Source organism: Eretmochelys imbricata, chromosome 5 (genome assembly GCF_965152235.1).
Source record: "Eretmochelys imbricata isolate rEreImb1 chromosome 5, rEreImb1.hap1, whole genome shotgun sequence".
In the NCBI taxonomy this organism is placed as follows: domain Eukaryota; kingdom Metazoa; phylum Chordata; order Testudines; family Cheloniidae; genus Eretmochelys; species Eretmochelys imbricata.
The window spans coordinates 107895751-107916461 of NC_135576.1; the positions used below are offsets into that span (position 1 = coordinate 107895751).

At 40.6% G+C, this 20711-nt stretch overlaps 1 protein-coding gene across 1 annotated transcript in view; it reads right to left on the reverse strand.

Annotated features, from left to right (window-relative positions):
• The window catches only part of MPDZ (multiple PDZ domain crumbs cell polarity complex component), a 128797-nt gene that overhangs the window by 47059 nt on the left and 61027 nt on the right, over positions 1-20711 (reverse strand). Inside the window, exons 20-24 of the mRNA XM_077817668.1 lie at positions 18530-18814; positions 17305-17431; positions 12463-12661; positions 3591-3695; positions 1154-1246 (exon numbers count right to left, since the gene is read on the reverse strand). Coding sequence (XP_077673794.1) covers positions 1154-1246; positions 3591-3695; positions 12463-12661; positions 17305-17431; positions 18530-18814 — 809 coding nt within the window. The remainder of the gene's footprint in view (positions 1-1153; positions 1247-3590; positions 3696-12462; positions 12662-17304; positions 17432-18529; positions 18815-20711) is intronic.

Genomic DNA, 20711 nt, shown 5'->3' on the forward strand with positions numbered 1-20711 from the left:
GGAGACAGACCAGTCCTCGCTTACAGACAGCCCCCCAACCTGAAGCAAATACTCATCAGCAACCACACGCCACACAACAAAAACACTAACCCAGGAACCTATCCTTGCAACAAAGCCCGATGCCAACTCTGTCCACATATTTATTCAAGTGACACCATCACAGGACCTAATCACATTAGCCACACCATCAGGGGCTCGTTCACCTGCACATCTACCAGTGTGATATATGTCATCATGTGCCAGCAATGCCCTTCTGCCATGTACATTGGCCAAACCGGACAGTCTCTACGCAAAAGAATAAATGGACACAAATCTGACATCAGGAATCATAACATTCAAAAACCGGTAGGAGAACAATTCAACCTCTGTGGCCACTCAGTAAAAGATTTAAGGGTGGCAATTTTGCAACAGAAAAGCTTCAAAAACAGACTCCAACGAGAAACTGCTGAGCTTGAATTAATATGCGAACTAGATACCATTAACTTGGGTTTGAACAGAGACTGGGAGTGGCTGGGTCATTACACATATTGAATCTATTTCCTTAAGTTAAGTATCCTCACACCTTCTTGTCGTGAACTGTCTAAATGGACCATCTTGATTATCACTACAAAAGTTTTTTTCTCCTGCTGATAATAGCTCATCTTAATTAATTAGCCTCTCTCAGTTTGTATTGTAACTTCCAACTTATCTGTATGTATACATAAACCTTACTATATGTTCCATTCTATGCATCCAATGAAGTGGGCTGTAGCCCACGAAAGCTTGTGCTCTAATAAATTTGTTTGTTTCTAAGGTGCCACAAGTACTCCTGCTCTTTTTATAATTGGAAGGCTACCTCCAAGAGCTTGGATATCATCCCACTCATATATGCGAAGAGTTAATTTTGTAGTCCCCTGGCTTAGGTTTATCAGTGCAAATTAAATTTAAAACTAATCTTCCCAGGCACTCAGCACACAAGTTGGATCACAGGGATTTAGGCTGACTACAGTAAAAATAAATATGCCCTATTTGTGTAATTTATAGATATAAACGCTACACTATTTTGACTGCTTCCTTATTTACTTTACAGTATTGGAAAGGATCCACTATAGTTCCAATTTCAATACACCGATGTTTATGAGAGAGTGTCATTCAACTGGGAATCCATACTCACCGCCTGGGCTGGTTCCAGTGACTGTAAGCTGCATTCTGAAGTTCGCTTTCTTCTCCCTCCCCCTCTTCACGTTCAGGTAGTTCTGGAATTTCTCTGCTAATAAATAAGAGCAAACAAAGTACATTTAAAATCCTAATAAAGTCCCAGGTGTCGTTATGCAACGAACACCAAACGGATCTAACGGACAGAATGAGAATTTTTACAGATTATGGAGGTAGCCGTGCTTTTACACGAGAAAATAGCGAGTAAAAAAGTGCTTTAGTATCTAGCACATTTCTAAGTGTTCCCCTTATATTGTAAGAAAGATTTTAAATTTTTATGGTACAGCTGTGAACCATCTGGAGTCACCACCCTCCCAGTAAGCTTCTGATATAATATATCCTGTGTTTAGGAATTCCTGTTCCACTCTCTTCAATTAAGCTTTCACCAATGACAACCACAGAGTAGAATACTCTGCATTTCTAAATGGGAGTGGAGCCAAAATTTAAACAAATTGAAGTTTAGTTTCCAAAGGGAAAAAAATAACAGCTATAATTTTCAAAAGTGGTAAGTGGTTTTGGTACCCAACTTGAAACACTCTGAAGGTGATCTGCACCCTCTCTCTCTCTGAAAATCAGATTTCTTTAAAGTGTCTCAAGCTGAGATGGAGGTATGCAGTATTGTTAGTCACTTTTGAAAATCCTGGCCAATACTTCTAATGATTTTCTGAGGCCTAGGAGAATGCTGAGAAAAGTTCATTCTGTGACTGGAAATTCACATCTAATTGTTGCAACATACATTCTAGATGGAACAGAAATGTCATTTTCAAATTTTGGAAGAGTACAGCTAATAAGACATAATATTTGAATTTTTTTCTGAAACCCCCCTCCCCATCCCCTATAACTGCTTGATTTCACAGAATATTCCCATTGTCTCACAAATCTGACAATGTTGAAATATCAGTATTTTTTCAGTATTTTGTTGCTTTAAAAAACTATTTAATTAATGAAGCGTATTCCCAACCAATATTTACATACACACCACCTTCTAATTCAGTGAGAGGCCTAGAAAGGGATGAAGTTAACTAGAATAGGATATAAATGGTGTATACTCACCTCTTTCAGACACATATATATTAGCCTTACAAAAATGTAATGGAAAACTTCTAGCCAGGCACAAAAATCTACTTATAGAATCACAGAATATTAGGGTTGGAATGGAACTCGGGAGGTCGTCTAGTCCAACCCCCTGCTCAAAGCAGGACTAATCCCCAACTAAATCATCCCAGCCAGGGCTTTGTCAAGCCTGACCTTAAAAACCTCTAAGGAAGGAGATTCCACCACCTCCCTAGGTAACCCATTCCAGTGCTTCACCACCTTCCGAGTGAAACAGTGTTTCCTAATATCCAACCTAAACCTCCCCCACTGCAACTTGAGACCATTACTCCTTGTTCTGTCATCTGCTACCATGGAGAACAGTCTAGATCCATCCTCTTTGGAACCCCCTTTCAGGTAGTTGAAATTAGCTATCAAATCCCCCCTCATTCTTCTCTTCTGCAGACTAAGTAATCCCAGTTCCCTCAGTCTCTCCTCATAAGTCATGTGCTCCAGCCCCCTAATCATTTTTGTTGCCCTCTGCTGGACTCTTTATAATTTTTCCACATCCTTCTTGTAGTGTGGGGTCCAAAACTGGACACAGTACTCCAGATGAGGCCTCACCAATGCCGAATAGAGGGGAACGATCACGTCCCGCGAACTGCTGGCAATGCCCCTACTTATACAGCCTAAAATGCCATTGGCCTTCTTGGCAACAAGGGCACACTGTTGACTCATATCCAGCTTCTTGTCCACTGTAACCCCTAGGTCCTTTTCTGCAGAACTGCTGCCTAGCCACTCATTCCCTAGTCTGTAGCAGTGCATGAGATTCTTCCATCCTAAGTGCAGGACTCTGCACTTATCCTTGTTGAACCTTATCAAATTTCTTTTGGCCCAGTTCTTTAATTTGTCTAGGTCCCTCTGTATCCTATCCCTACCCTCCAGCATATTTTACCACTCCTCCCAGTTTAGTCTCATCTGCAAACTTGCTGAGGGTGCAATCCACACCATCCTCCATATTAATATTAATGAAGATATTGAACAAAACCAGCCCCAGGACCGACCCTTGGGGCACTCCACTTGACACTGGCTGCCAACTAGACATGGAGCCGTTGATCACTATCTGTTGAGCCCGATGATCTAGCCTGGTTTCTATCCACCTTACAGTCCATTCATCCAGTCCATACTTCTTTAAACTTGCTGGCAAGAATACTGGAAGAGTGCTTTACTTGCCAGTGCTTTACCATAATGATAAAGAAAAAATATTGATATGAGCAAAAGTCTTTAATACTGATGTCCATGCATGGGAAGAGTTAAAGCAAAGAGCCCTTACAGTAGGATAATAGGAGAACATATTGATTCACCTTACAGTGTGTGCAGAAAAGAGATTGAGTGGTATTGTGTCTTCTGGTTGTTGTCCCAAACTGGCTTTGTACTCTTCCAAATGTTCTGCTGGCACATATATAATCCTGCAATAAAACACAAAACAAAACACACAAAAGCAAAACAGAAGTCATGGGTCATGCCTCAGGTAACCTAAGAAAACGCTGAGTATAGCTTTTTCAGACCACTTCAAGCATCAATTGATGTGAAACAGATAGCCCAGGTACAAGGAAGGATGATTTGCAACTATGCAAACCATATCCCTAATTAAGCAGTCACATTACTACGCATCTGTAGTCATGTTAGCGCCTGTCCACTTCACCAAGCTATCTGGTGCTCATCACACCATTTTTCATTTCTAATACTGGAAATGTACAGTTCAGTCGTGGCAAAGATTGTCCTGCTGAAGGAATGGTTTACAACAAAAAGCCCTTGGCATCAACATGCTGAAGAACATGATTCGTGCGCAGCAGCACTTCTGTCCCTTTCTGGAAGCTTGTTTACACACATTTTACAGTAGCTTTTATGATTTCCATCAAGGTTTGATTTTTGTTCTTCACAGTTCCTGTGAAGATAGATGCAATAGATAGATAGGTAGATGCAATAACAGCCATGAGGGTGATGCATACACAGAGTAAGAAGCCTGAACAACACATCATCAGCAAAACAGTAGAGGGGAAGGGAGTGCAGAAAAATAATATTGGTTCCTCGTTTTTCAGCCAGTGCTAATGACAATGGTGTCTTTATGGCGGCACGGAGGAGTCCAAAAAGCCCTTCAGCATTCTTACCAATTAAAAGAATGGCTCATTCCAATATAGTCAAACAGGAGAATGATGCTGATAGAACATTCTCTGCAGCTGGGTATTTGAGAACAGTTCCAAAGAATATGACAAGAACCTAAATAACCTGGGGAATCACAGTGTCTTTCCCCATTTTTTCCCCAAAAACTCTTAAAAGTTCCAGAAAACAAAAATCTTTTGGTCCAGCTCTTGTCCTGCACTGGGAGAAAACTTACTAGTTTCAAACTGAGGTCTACCCTGCCAATCATCTGGTTGTGGAAAAGGCAAGGCAATTTATTCTCCCACAGAATGGGCATGGAGACAAGCCTGGCAAATGCACAGACATCCCAAGTTCCATGAGAAGGGAAATCCTGCAACACTCAGTGTATCTGTACAGGCCTGGGGTATTTGCATAGAAGCCCAATTCCTTTTCACTACTCCACAAAAGTATCCCTTATCTTGTGCTCCAATTTGTTTTCAACTGCACATGATAAGGAAGTAAAGGGAAGAGCACGTAGAAGGAACTTACATAAAACAATGCTGTCAACCTACAGCTTTGGAGTATAAAATTGATGGCAAAGAAAAGCCCCCTCCACTGTCCCTGACAAGGCATGCACCACTCCCCACCACACAATCAAAGTGTCTCAAAAATGCACAAGGGGCTTCCACTGAGGAAGGGAGAAATAATGCCTCTTCTACTCAATCCCCTCTAATAAAATAGTTTCCCTTTGGCTGAAATTCCAGGTTTTCCCACCCTCCATGTTGTTTGGTTTTCTTTCCTAAGACCTATAGCCTTTTGCGCCTGGGCCATCATGAAAATGCCCCCATTCAAACACTAGTGCCAATTACTGAGTGCTTTTCAGTTCTGAAACACAAAATGCCAATACAAAACTTTCAGAGCAATGCCACAGCCTGCTACTTGCATTTCCTCAAGAGTAGGACATCAATAGGAATCTTAGTTTTATATGATTAAAAAAAAAAACTCTGATAATAAACAACATAAAAATCTGCATTTTTCCACGATTAAAATGAAATGCTGAACTTTTTCATTTCCCTAGTCACAATACATACGGGTATCACTTGAACACAATGTTTTATTGACAGTAGAACCCTGTTTATCGGAGCCGCCATTATTTGGCTCTCCATATTACTGAATCACGAGCCACCCAGAGCTGAGGTGGAGGCTGGCTGCCCAACCCCAAAGCTGCTGTCAGCCCCAGGCAGGTGGTAGCATAGTTAATACAGAGAGACAGATATGGAGGCTCAGATAAATGGAGTTCTACCGTAAATGTTTTTATTTTTTCACAAAATGTAAAAACTAAAGATTCTCATAAATGTTTTTCCATGGCAAACAGATTTCTAGGATTCTTGTACATCACTAATGGACATACACTAGTACAACACATTTATATTATCAGGCCTAGGTTCTGAAATGGAAAAAAAAGACCAAGTCAAACTTTTCATAAAACTATTTTGCAAAGTTCCCTTTGTTTCTCCACATTTTACAATAAGTTCCCTTGTCACTCAACCTCACCTCTCCAGCTGTGAGTGTCATAAATGGGAACAAAGAGTTAGAGCTGCTCTGACATAGCAACTCAACTACTACTTTTGCAGGCTAGCTCATAAGAATTCCTGCCATTATAAAAGCCATGAAAACATTAAAATGTCATTTAAACAAGAGAAAAGCATCTATTGATCTAATTATTTCCACCCTTCACTCAAATTAATCAAATTTCACCTTAATACAAATGCAGACATAAACAGCAAACCATAATAAAGTATTTTTAAAAAGTGTCTGCTATAAAGAATTCAGGACCATAAACAGCCCTGAGGCTGCTCTAAATTGTGCTTGCAGGTGGTCTGACCCCCAGGGTCATGAGACTGCCAGGGTGATATAATTCCACCTTTGTCTCCCCTGGAGTCTTCCACCAAGAGCTCATCCATACCCAAGAATCAGGACCTAAAAGACCAGATTAAAAAGAAAAAAAACCAACAGTGTATTGTTTCAAGGGATCACATCTACAAAAGTCTCACAAGCGTCTTATCTTAATCATTATGTTTGCAAATGTGAACATGGTAAACCAGACTTCCTAATTAATTCCATTATAATGTTTTTTATAAACAATATGGTCCAAATTTTGCCCTGAGATAGGCACATAGCTTCCTACTGATTTAAATCAGTGGAAGCTATTCTCATGTGTCTGAAGAAAGAACTGGACCCAACAGCTCAAGTTTTACCTATCCTCCGTCTACAGTAAATATACCAAAACAAACACATAATTTGAATGCACTTAGCACTTAAATAAATACAGTACAACCTTGCTAATTTAAATTGCCCTAATCCACACAACCTATCATTTGCACACAAAACTTGCCTCTCTCTTCTCACTTCTCAGCTAAGATTTGACAGAGGTGTCCATTTGTGAATTTGTTTTTTATGTAGCCAATTATAAAGGCTTCAGCTATTTTACAAAATATGCTACAGAATATTTGGTAGTACACCAGAAAGTATCAGCATGAATAAAAAAGGAAGTTATGCTTGTCATACATGAAGTTATATTCTGTGTGGGGAGGTTACTGCGATTAGCAAGTCAACAATTTCCAAAATTCAGTCATCTGTAATCAACTCCCCAGTCATTCCTGCAATTAGCTAGGTTCTACTGTAACGTTAGAACCATTTAGAATTCTCCCCCCTTTCTCCCTACATTTACACCATGTTACTCAAATGAAATTATAGAACTAGATCTAGTGGAATAACCAAAATTGTAGGGAGGTAGGCTCTGCATGAGAGCATACAGTACAATGCCCTAACAAAGGAAAACTGTTAAAAGCCCTCTTTTATTGGGGCTGCTCTCTTTGGGACAGTCTTTAGGCTAGTCTCTGCAAGATGTTGACTGCCATCTTCAGTGAGAGCTGGGGGCACTCAGTGCCTCCAGGAATTGCTCAGTACCTTGAATGATCAAATCATCGGTGACCAGGGGCCTAGGACTCTGAGGGTTCCCAGGCATTGGGCCACTGGAACACTGTGGTTCTTAGTGCTGAGAGACAGAAATAAAGATAACATTGTTCTACTCCAACATTGAAAAGGCTCATCCATAGGAGAAACTGACACCAGCTTTAAAACTTACTCCAAAATGTGGTCAGGAAAAAGGACGGAGAAGTGTAACAAACTGCTGGGGGGGAGGGGATTGGGGAGATAGGGAGGACATACAAATCAGAGAAACAAGGGTAAATGAGTGAATTATAGTTGCATTGTATTTCTGATCTGTAAGAGGTTAAAATGTCAAAGTTTAATAACTTCCTCTCCTTTATAACACTCAGTTTTATATTGAAAATGTTGCTATTTCCTTTCTGATGAGATGTAAAAAAAAATGTTTTAACATACACTTTGCAAAGAAAGCAGTGACAATGGAAACACCAAATGGTGTAGACATAAAAACAATTCGTAAACACAACACCGCATGCAGTACAAAAGGAACATTCATTGCATGCTTGGTCAAACAGCCACACAAAAACCTTTAAACACTAAGAGAGGAAACAAACTGAGTAACGAAGTAGGTACACATTCAGGACAAGTTACTGGAGTCAACATACAGTTTACTTTATAACTACACCAAACCTTTTTGTTACATGTGGAGAAAATAAAACATTAGTGCCAAAGAAAATATGACACTGAGATTAATCCAGATATCAGTACATCCACATATGTATCAATTCCAATGATTGTTCTCTTACACACAAGCTATTAGGATACATTCTATATGGATAATACGACTGAAATAAAATAAAGTAAAAATCAGCAATTTTTCAGAAACCAGTGTTTTTAATACAGTCTGAGGAAGTATGCTCCAATCTGCATGCTTAAAAGCCATATATATATTTACTGTACCTATATCTGGATACATCCCTGACATTTTGGGTGTTATAAAAGCATGAAATGATTCACAGACAAGTTGCAACACAGAGCCATAATGAGCTTTTGAATCACCGATACTCACACATAAAAGGGGGCCTGATCATCAGCAGGTGCTGGAGAAGATCTAGAATGTGAAGCATACGATGCAGCATCTTTTTACAATGGTCTTAACAAATGTCAGTGTCTCAGGCTGAATGTGAGTTGCATACATATGTAGTTAAAAGTGTGAGCTTCTGTTTGTTTATTTTATTTATTTATTTATTTTTATCCCTCCCACCAACATTCCATCTACACCTCCCCCAGAAAGCATCTGCTCTTTATTGGTGTCTATAGCAGTGATTATTAACAAGCATGGGAAAATGGAACTGCAATCAATCTTTTATTCCTTGATCAGGAATTCATCCACACACTTTAGGTTAAGGCAGGTGAATTTTGATTCAGCTCAGTAATTATCTGGCAGATGTTACTAGCAGCTGCTGCTGAGCAAAAAACCCTGGCTATTATTACAGAAATATAAGAGCCTCTGGCAAGGTGGAGTGAGAAGTTAAAAAAAATGCATTCTGGCAAGGCCACACATCTGGTTTTCCCCAAAAAATAATGAAACCTGGAATTCAAGCTGGCTGGTCTTGAACTCCTGAAACTCAAATATCCTTGAGTAAAAATAAAACAAAGGTGCAATCTGCAATAGGTGCACAGTACAAATGTTTTGGGTGGTTTTTCAACAAATCAGGTTCCCCATAAAATATGCAACACAACTTTGTAAGTGAAATATTTCATTTAAGCCCCACCCATGCCTCCACAACTTCACATTTGAGGCCCTACAGTGCAGCCCCCTCCCTATATGCTGTAAGTTAATCAGGACTGTAATGGGAATGATTTGATTCCTCTCCCCACAGGCTAAGCATGCTGCCTCCCACACGACTGTTAACCCGTTAGTCTGAAAGACTGGGCATTGAACCACTAGGGTCTTCTGCATGGCAGGGCAGAATACTTTCATTGGCCTCCAGACTGATATGGGCTAGGTTATGCACCCTGTTCAGCAATCGCTACAGTTCTGCATAATCAGAGCTCTCCAGTTTGGGCATTTGCAGAAAAATCCAGGTGTATTTTTGTGATACTGTAATTCAGTGTTTTTCTGGCAACAGTGCTCTTGACAGTGTAAAATGAACGAGAAGTGATGCTGTACTGACAAAAGAGGGTAACGAGCAAGAGCAAAACCAGAGTCATTTAGAGCCAAATGTCACAGTCCTTCCTCCTGCAAGACTCCCAGTGAAGTCACAGCAGGGTTTGGCCTTTTATTTGGTTATTTCTTTGCAGTGGAGGGAGCAGGCTTCAACTTGTGAAGTTTTATTAAGCAGGCTTTTAACAGATAACTGTAGATGTCAAATGAAAACTTGACATATTCAGCATTATAATGACAAATGCCCTGTTTCTTTGAGATTTTCTACGTCCATCAAATCTCTGATAGAACAACAACCACCCTGACTACAACATCAAATTTTCATTTAAAAATCTACATTTACCAGTTAAAACCGACTGAAGAAATCTTCAAAAATGAACCTGTATCAATGGTACTTAGACAAGTTGAAGTCTGTTCCTCCCACACGGCAAAGAAATAACCAGGGTAAAAAAATCCTGGTACAGCTGCACCCACAGCTGTCCCAAGCCATGCCCTTTGCAATTTAAAGCAATACAACCGTTATGTGCTACATTTAATTGCAACACATTGTCAACCTTTTGCTCACTACTTTTTAAAAACTGTGTATTTCCATATCTTTTGCCTTATGTATATCTTAATTTCCCTGTCTCCCTTTACACCACATTTTCTTTCTTACCAGATGCTGATGCATATTTTCCTGCATTGTCTTAAGTAATTGTTTCCTCTTTTCCTTCTCTCCCTCTCTCTCTCCTCCTTTTCATACATGTTCTCTACCCCGTCATATATTTTCTGTTCTTTTCCCCCTTTCCACATCTCCCCTCAAAATCTTTATGTTAATTTCTCTTTTCTAATCCCATCAATCTTTCCCTCTCCACTACTCCCATGCCCGCTCACAGACCCATTTACCCCTACATTTTATTTAGACACCTAACAATCACTGGATTACTAACAATTTGGATGTACTATCCAAAGATTCAGACAAAAATGGGCAGCCTGCACTGTGCAAGGAGAAAAACCAGATGAGAAGCAAGCTTTCTTCTCCAGCATCATGGCTGGGACAGAGGAGTGTGCTGGGGTTCCCAGCAGGGTCCTCTCCTTGACCATAATTGGGTCCATCTTTCTTATCAAATGCTAGTGATACTCCCAGTTCTCTTTAGTTGCTGTGGAAAGACGCAGTCTATCTTTGGTTTCATCTTTCTGATGCAAGGGTAGGTGGGAGGGCTACACTGCTCTATCCCTCCCCTCCCCTTCTGATTGTTGTGACTGGAGTGTGTGCGCGGGGGGGGTGGGACGACTCTGCTACTCTAACCGTTTCTCATTCTCTTAAATCTCTCTCCCTTTCCCCACGAATATCTCCAATTACTGCTACTGGGGCTGCTATACTTGTGTCTACACAACCTGTGGCCATGAGCCTCCCAGTTGCTCTTCAAAAGGTTTTTTTACCTTGTTTTGAGTAAAGACAGGCAGAGCAATGCTGATGACAGCAAAGGAAATGCACAGGTTGACAGACGTGTGGATTTCACAACCGTGCTAAAAATAGCGGTGTCGATGTTGCAGCTCAGGCTCTGAAGCCTTAGGAGGGTGGTGGGCTTCAGAGGACAAGCCACAACTTCAAAGTATTGTCTACACAAGCTATTTGCAGCACAGTAGAATGAGCCCTGTGAGCCAGAGTCTGACAACCCAGTCTGGGAGGCTGGGTGCCATGGGCTGCATACACATATCCTCTTAAGAATTGTCTATACTAGAGAAGCACACCAAATCAATTTAACAATGATTTAACCCTTGCTTGCATTGATTTAGCTTATGTCAGCAAATTACCAATTTAAATTTATTCAATATAAGCAAAGATTATCATGGTTTTAAGTGTCAACATAGGGGTTTGCACTGATTTTGCGAGACTGAGTATTAAATCAATTCAAACCAGTGTACTTTTGTAGTACAGACAATGCCTTTTCTTCTCCTCCTCCCCACAAAGGAGCTGAAGTGAAACTGGCCTGATGCTTGTCAATTTCACTGCTGCCCACAGGGTTCAGAAAACTAACAGGACTGATCAGCCTGGCAAAGCTCTAAGCAGCAGCAGTACAGGCTCTGGAGCTTGCTCTCTGCAGACTCAGGAAGACATCACTGAATCCCTTTACAGATGGTTCATGTTTGGAAGGTTATCTCCACAACTATAAGAGCTACACACATAATTTTATTTTAAAAGGAAAGCTTAGATTCTGAAATTGACAAAATATACGGTGGGGGGATGGGGAGGGAAACGGGGACACTTACTCTCCACATGCAAGTGGATTTTTCAAGCCTTGTATTAAATCATGCACATTCTAAAAAGTCTGTTGTTTGGAGTGCTATTATTACAATAGTAGCTCCTTTTTATGTACCAACAGAGAACTGGAAAAGCCTTCACAAGATGTACTGTATTTCTGCCTTTTGTCATAGATGTACTGAAAATATCCTTTCAACGTTCTTCTTCTGCATTAATATCATGTGTCATACTTTCTGTTTGGCAACCAGCAAAGATGAGTTCATTATAAAGATATTCTGCAAACAAAATCACTTGTGCTATGGCAAGAACAATTCACATTTCAGAATCACAAATCCCCAATTAAAGTCTTCTTATTTTCTTGATATGAAAAGTTTTTTTCTAAAAGCCACATGGCAAGTGGAAAATTCTAGTTGCAGCTCCCCAATTAGAGGTAAATAGAAATGTTGGGACTTGAATGAACCTGATTTGAGAAAGTTGCTCTTTAAAAGGTTTTGATTACCTTGTTCTCAAGTAAAGACAGGCTGATCAATGATAATAGCACCAAAGGAAACACACAAAACCTTTCACAAATGATTTCAACTTTCAATTATATAAAACCCCAATTTAAAGATGACTTTAATTGTCAGGAGCAAAAAACTCCCCAAAAACCTGTCTTGATTAGAATATTGACTTGCACTATGGTTCTTGACTGCAAGTCCCTTCCCACCACAATTCTTACCCTTGCTTTACCTACTTTATATCAGATCCAATGAGTGAATGTCTCCTCAGCATAGCCCGGGCCTGTGCATTGGTTAAATTAGTGGTTGTCTCTTCATTAATGGATAGAATACAATCCCCCACACCGATTCGTCCATCGCGACTTATGGAACCGCCATGGATGATGCTGCGGACTATCATTCCCGAGCCGTCTTTATTGGAACTTACGGTCATACCTATTATAAGACAGGCATGGAGCAGATTATTGTGTATATAAATAAGGAACACAGTGTATAAAGTGAAATACACTCCACCTGCACTGAGCCATAATGGAGTGTGCAGATGAAGGAGATGTGAATTGCACCCCTAAATCTGGGTCTGGTTTCAATGCACTCTATAGGCCCAAAGATGCTAATCCAGCCTGTGGGCAGGAACAGCAGTCACAGCCCTAGACAAAGACATTATTTTTGAACTTTCATACCAAAAGAAAAATGTAACTGAAGTGGTATTTAAAACAGAGAGAAACAAAAATAAAAAAAGCTTGAGTGAGAGAGAGATAAATTGCTTCTAAACATGATCAGCTAGATCAGTCTTAGATGGTAAAGGTAATTTTATTTATTTTAATTATATTAGAGAGGGTTTTTAAAAAACAAAACCAGAAAAATCCTGAGGTTTGAAACGAAGTCAGGATCAATAAATAGGAACAGAAAAGTCAATACACCTAACGCTGATCAACATATTCTTGGTGCGTACAGAATGCCTGATCCAATGTCCATTGAAGTTCATTGGCATCTTCCCATTGATTTCAATGGACACTGGATCAAGTAGTGCCTTATGATTTAGGTTAGAACGTGTTCTGTTGAGAGAGAGATCATATGTCAGTTATATACACTTTAGCTAGGTCACGCAGTACCTTATAAGCCTACACTTATAGTCAATCCTTGTTTACATCTTCCTTTCACTACAGGAAGTAGGAAAGACAGATGCTGCTCACTATTTTGGTTGATTCTGACTCATACTCACTGAAGGATTTCAAGTATGCTTGTGTGTTCGGGTATTTTTAAATACAAGTTTTTTCATTTTTTATTTTTGAGCACATTTAGTGTTCATGAAAAGTACCTGACTGTCATTCTCCAGAGCTGTCTTTCTCTAATAATCTACAGAACAGGCAAAAGAAAGGTACCTGTAGGACAGCAGGTCAAGCTCCTCTACTCAGCACTGCCAATGAACCTCTAGGGATGGGAGGTTAATACTATCTCCTTAACCAAGTCTGTCTTTGTCCTCTGTAGTAAGAGTGCCACAAAGCGTGCCAGTTAACACCAAGGCCAAATATTTCAAACATAAGCACCTAAAGTTAGGCTCTTAAATCCATGTTTAGTCTCCTTAATAACAATGACCTGATTTGTAGAGTTCTGACTACCCACAGCTCCCACCCACTTTAGTGGGAACTAAAGGAACTCATTGCTTCTGCAAAGCAAACCAGGTTTATGTAGGGGGCCTAAACGTAGATATAGGAGCCAGCACCCAAATTCTGAAAATTTTGTCCAGCACAACAAGACCCTGGAACACTCATTAAGGTTACACTCAGCCTGCTTACACCCCTAGAGCTTTTGAAAATAGGCATAAAAGGTGAGGTAAACGAAACTGGGCACCTATAAGCACCACCATAAAGGTTCTTTCACACTCATAGAACAGAATCATAGAATATCACGGGTGGAAGGGACCTCAGGAGGTCATCTAGTCCAACCCCAAATAAAAAGTGAGGAACACATTTTGAAAGGGGGAAATGTTGTAACGATTTAAAGAAACAAGTAACAATAGGCCAAATACTGGCTTGTCCTATGCATGGACTCGTGCCAGAAACTATAAAGCTCTTATTAAGTGGCTCCTGATTACATGAAACCACCTCTCTCCCCATTTGCAGTTGAGATCAATGGAGGCTACTGAGATGGAGCCTCCTGAGTTGAAGCAGGGGGCTGCTGCTAACAAGCACGGCCCTGAACTCTGGAATGGTCTTCCTTGCTTTGGCATGCCAGGGCCCAGATTTATTAACCTCCCAGGCACACTACAAAGCTCATCTCTTTTTCAGGGCATTTAATAATAAAACAGATGGAAGGACACAAGGTTATTTGGGGTAGAGGACTCATGTTTGGCAGGTATTTTGAGCTCTGGGCAGGTTCTCTGATTGTCTCAATGCACATGTACATATGTATTTTAACCTACTGTAAAACACCCAGAGGAAAGGATGCTTTCAATTTTCATAAATTCTTCTACCCCATGGCTAGTAGTGGAGTACAGGACAGAAGTCAGCTGCCTTTATTCTGCCACCTAGGTTAGTTCAAAACAAATGCTGCACACATGACAGATGGCCAGCGTAGGCTGTGGTCTGGGGGCATCATCCATATGTTTATTCTCACACACTCCCGCATCCAACACTAATCTCTGGGCAGATCCACTTGCATGCGTTATTCATAGTGGAAACAGAATGCACATGTAGTTCTATGTTGAGTTGCACTCAGCCAGAACGCAGGCAGCATGTGTGTTCCTTTCTGTGGGCATTACCCGTTTCCCGGGTGCCAACGAAAATCTCTCTCCAGATTATGAACCCAGTTTCTCCCTTGGGTAAATGAGCACAGCTCCACTGTAATCAACACAATCATACCAACGACAAATTTGGCCCATTGTCTATGAGATCACATCAATATTAAACTTTACTTGCATGTCTGATGTCATATCCATGACTTCAGAAGAACAAGCAAAGAAAAAAAATTAAATGCCACCGCTAGTGCATCAACAGCTTTCACTAATATATTACCAGAACAATGACACTTTACCTTTCATTATATCTGAACCTCCCAACATAGGTTTTTTAATCAAACCGCAAGCTAACAGTGTTGTGTCTGAGTTTGAAGCCATGACCGATGCCATTTAAAGAAACAAAATGCCAGTTCTCAACTGAAATAACTGACACAGCTGCAGCTTTCAACACCATTATACAGCACTTGATTTAGCTCCTTTACTAAAAGTGAAAGTTAAAAGCAGTGCAGCCATGTGTGCAAAACGCTGGCCAGGCCCCAGCAGCACAAGGGTCCAGAACAAGAAGGGGTTGCAAGGGGAAGGGGGAGGGGACAGCCAAAAGCTAGATTCTTTTATTTTCACATTATATCATACATACTATGACTAAGGAATTCCAGCTTTTTGCCATTTAACTTTGGACTACATATAATTGGGTGTTCTTATGCTTATGTTTCACTGATACACTAGACATGCAACTTACTGACCCTACTCACTGCACCTACAGTACATGTGGACAGTATGGAGTGCTTAGGTATTCTTGGCAAAGGCTGGACTTCGGACTACATTGTGATCTCCAGCTATATGGTGGGGAGCAGGGAGAGTAAGAGCTCCCCATCCATCTTTGCACACCTTGGGTAAGGGATATCTAGAATCATACAGTTTGCATTTGAAGGGACAGCTGTCAAGGTACACCTCTCCTGGGAGTAACTCAGCAGAAAGAAGGCAGGCCAGGGCTCCCCCTACATGCTTCAATCATCAATACATGACTGTTAGCTATTTAGCTAACTAGAAGGAAATGACTACACAGGGCTACTATGTGCCCTACTTTGGGGGCAGTCCAGAGCTGCACTGCCCCATGTGGAACACCATTAGGCATTCTGGTGCAGTGCCTCCTGCGATTGACTAGATGCACTGTAAAGGGAATAATTTTCCACAACCTTTAAGGGGGGCCACCTACATCCCTCTCCATACAGCCAGCCAGCCAGCTTTACTGGCCAATACATGGGGGGTGGGGGGAGGAGAGGGGATGGAGCTTCACTTCTTTTCTGCAGAGTTGTTTCCAGCAAATGGCCACGTTGGCTGTAGTCCCGCATACCCAGGTGCAGGGGCTGAGATGGCCCTTATACAGGCCATACCAAATGGAGCAGGGAGCTATTCCTGTCTATTCCCCACTGCAGGGCCACTGAAGGGCAGGGTACAATCCAGCCCAAAATGTTTCAACTTGTCAACTGAGCCTGTGCACACCATACTGTCTAGTCATATTGTGGGTGCAGTCAGTAGGGTCAGGAAATTACACATCCCAGATAAACATAAAACCATAAAGCCTGGAATAAGGTCTAACAATTATTGAGTCTTTGAACTCAAAATATTATCCATTAAAGAGATAAAGGGCAGCTTTTTCAAATGTATTTAGACACCTAAAGATGAAAACAGAAGTCACATGAAATCAATAGGAGTTAGGTGCTCAACCTACTTAGGCCCCGTTGAAAATCCCCCTAGATAACTATCTGTATGCTTAGGTGCCTAAATACCCTTGAAAATCTGGCCCAGAGTCCTTTGACCCAAGTCCTTTTCATGCTCCAGTGCAGAACTCCTCAACCCTCTGATAGCCAATTATACAAACTGCTTAGTCTCATTTTCCTCAAGTTTCAGTCATGACCTTAATTTTATTTTATTCCATCTAAATCAGTTAATATAAATGATGATGGTAACGAAGAAAAATATTAAAAGTATTAGATTTTTTTTTTACAAAACAGCTCAGTGTAGAAGTTCCTCCATTTTTTGATTTATTAGAAGGAAATATATTTGGTTGGACTATCAAGCACTTTGCTTTTTTTTTTATTGTTGATTTTTATTTTATTATTGGAGCTTAACTGACTGATGAGGCAACACCTGCTTTCACCACTCTCAATGAACTGAGACCAGGAGAGGACTGAGTATAAAGGCAAGGGTACACCTACTATACTACAGTGAAGATCTTCAGAAGTAACTGGAGTAGGCTGAAAAGTGAAGACAACAGGCCATACAGACAGGGAAATATTAGCCGAGAAAGAGCAATCACACCAATGATCAGATACTCTACCTAGACTTGAATTGCCTTTTGCAATAGTGATAGTCTTCTCATGCATGTTTTTGGGTGTATTTTGGATTGTGGAACTTCCCTCAGTAGTAGATGTCAGGTAGCTCTTTTCCATTAAATACACTGCATCCTAATACAAAGAAAAAACAACATTTCAATTCAAAACAGCAAGTTCAAAATATGACTGAACTTAATAGGATGTAAAAATCACAAATATTTGACAATAAGCCAAGCTTTAAGAATAACAACCACAGTTACCAACTTTCACGCAGTAAGTAAGCACCCCAACTTTCACAACAAGCCAAAAATCAAGCTAATCCCATTTCAAAACAAGGCCAAAACAAGTCAATCCCTAAGAACCTCAACACCCAATGTGACTAGATCCCCTCGGCGTACAGTCTGGGACTGTGGTGATCCCACTGTGCACCCCTGACTCTCTCCCCCCTGCTTGCCGGGCGAGCTGATCAAAAAGAAAAAAGAAGCAACAAGCTACGACAAGCAACAAGCTACAAGCCAAAAACTAGTCAACAAGCAACTTACAAGCCAATTAAGCGAAAAAGAAGCCCAATTTCTGTTTTTTTCCCCAAGGTTTGGCATGTCTGATAACAACAGCTAATTTAATACGAAACTGCAATTTATTTATTTTTTTAAATGAAAATCACACTGAGCCAAAGGGAAGAAAATATACATCAAAGAGGATGTCATTAAAAACCTAATAGTTTGCACAGAGTAGTATCTAAGCTTGTTTGTGAACTGAACTATATGTTTATATGAGGCGGTCAGATGCGAGAACTCCCTTTTCACATCTCATGCACTACCCAGGCCTTGAGCTGAGGCATACAGAAGAAAGTGGGTTAGTATGCCTAAAGCCTTTGCTCCAGTTCCCCTATTTGCCCTGCTTGTGTGTAGTGATTTATTGCTGGTATAGGCCAGCAATGAATTCCTTTACTAGCTCCTCCATTCCCCCAGAGCAAGGAGGGCAGAGGAAGAACTGTGATTCAGGGATGTGTCTCTCAGCCACACCACCTGACAGGGCTACTCCTGGGCTGGTAGTCCTTGCTCTGGCTTGTGCCTAAAGTCACAATCCAGCTATGAGATACCAGAGTTGACTCCCAGAAATAACTTTATGTTCACCAGGAAGTAGCTGTGAGCAAATGTTGATTTTTCACAATGACCATGGCATGTAAATAATATTCTCTGTATAAAAGCCATACAACAGGATCTTTACTTTTCCAGTAAGGTCAGGGTGCGCTGTGATAGCAGAGTTTGTATTTTGTGCAACTTCGGCTGACACCTGAGGTTCCATCCAAGCAGCTATGTTTTCATATTCAGCATGTTTCTCAGAAACATCTGAAGGCAGAGGACCCTTTTTGGAAACACGACCAGCAGGTATCATGCTCGTGTCCTCTAAGGATTGGTTCTCTCCCACTTCCTGGATTAGATCCATGTTGTATAGATTCTTGTTGGATGGTTGGAAATCAGTTGAGGCATTTGAGGAATCTTCACCAACACCCTGTTAAACAGAATCAGGAATAGTGAATAAAAAAAAAATTAACGATCTTATATAGTTAGGGTCCTACCAAATTAGCAGCCACAAAAAAAGTGTCACGGACTGTGAAATCTGGTCTTTTGTGTTCTTTTACCCGATACCATACAGATTTTACGGGGGAGACCATCATTTCTCAAATTGGGGGTCCAGACTCAAAAGGCAGTTGCAGGGGGGTTGCAAGGTAATTTTAGGGGGTTGAAAGGTTATTTTATGTTTTGTCACCCTTACTTCTGCACTGCCTTCAGAGCTGGGCAGTCAGAGAGCGGTGGCTGTTGGCCAGGTGCCCAGCTTTGAAGGCAGCGCAGAAGTAAGGGTGGCAATACCATACCATGTCACCCTTACTCCTGCACTGCTGCCTTCAGATCTGGGTGGCCGGACAGTGGCGGCTGCTGACTGAGGGCCCAGCTCTGCAGGCAGCTGCACAGAAATAAGGGTGGCAATACCATACCATGCCAGTCTTACTTCTGCGCGGCTGCTGGCCATCAGCAGCAGCACAGGAGTAAGGGGTAGCAGAACTCCCTGCTGCAATAACCTTGCAACCCCCTTCCCCCCAACTCTTTTTTGGGTCAGGACCCCTACAATGACAACACCATGAAATTTCAGTTGAAATAGCTGAAAACATGAAATTTAAGATTTTTAAATTTCTATGACTGTGAAATTGACTAAAATGGACTGTGAATTTGGTAGGGCCCTATATATAGTATTGTTAAAATGGATATTTTATGCTAAATATGTTAAACTGAAGCTAAAGCTTTTTGAACTCTTACGTACAACTACTTGTTATCAAATAAAATACAGTGTCTTCACAGATCACTGACCGTCATTTTACTATAACAAGATTTTCTTTTATAAACATTTTCTTCTTTTGTTGCATTTTTTCTATTATTAAAATATTTATGGCAGAAAATATTTACAGGCCAGATCCTCAGCTGGTATAAACTGGTATAGCTCTAGAGACTTTCTACATCAATATTTATATGCTTGTCCTGCAACAGGGCATACTTGCAGTAGATGGACGGGGAATATAAAAGACCAGAAGACCCAATGATGAACAACCAAGTGTGGATGTTTTCAAGTTTGCCAAGCTTTCTTTGATAATCCACATTTTTATTTAAAAGAGAGGTCAAGCAGTATTTACTCCAAATTTCACTGACCTGGGCTGCATTACCACAGTAAACCTTTTTATACAAGATTGGCTGAAAATTTTAAACCTGACTATTGATTTGGGGGCTCTTGATTTTTGGATGCACAGTTTACAATACCTTAAAGGGCCTGGTTTTAGCACTTGCTGAAAATCAGGCCCTTTACAGTTGCGAACTGGTATGCAAAGTCCCTAGTCATTTTTGAAAATGCAGGCTACTAACTACTGTTAAACAATATATCAAAGACATTAAAGCATTTTCCTTCACCATCAGAAATAGTACGCAATTTCTCTTATTCCATCTCTTTCCTTCTTCAGCATATTTCAATAGTTACAAGAACTCTCCCCTCCCCTTAATTCTCCTACACTGCTCTCACAATATCCCCTATTCCTCTCTCAGATATCATTCGTTTTATATATGACACAAAGTGCACAGCAAGCAGTAGTGTTTTGTGATATTTTACATCAGAAGGCATTAAAATTTATTTTCACTGACTTTTTATGATGTTCTGCTTGCTCCTAATCCCATCACCAAGTGTGACCAAATGCACAAGCAGTACAGCAGATGTGAAGGCATCAGTTCTCACTGATGTCAGTGAAAGTTTTTTTCATTGATTTCAATGGGAGCTGGATCAATCCCTTTCAGAGTAAATACAGTGTTAAAGTAGGAATGGCAGCTGTCTTTCAAGCATGCTGATGATGACTAAATAGATTAGGATT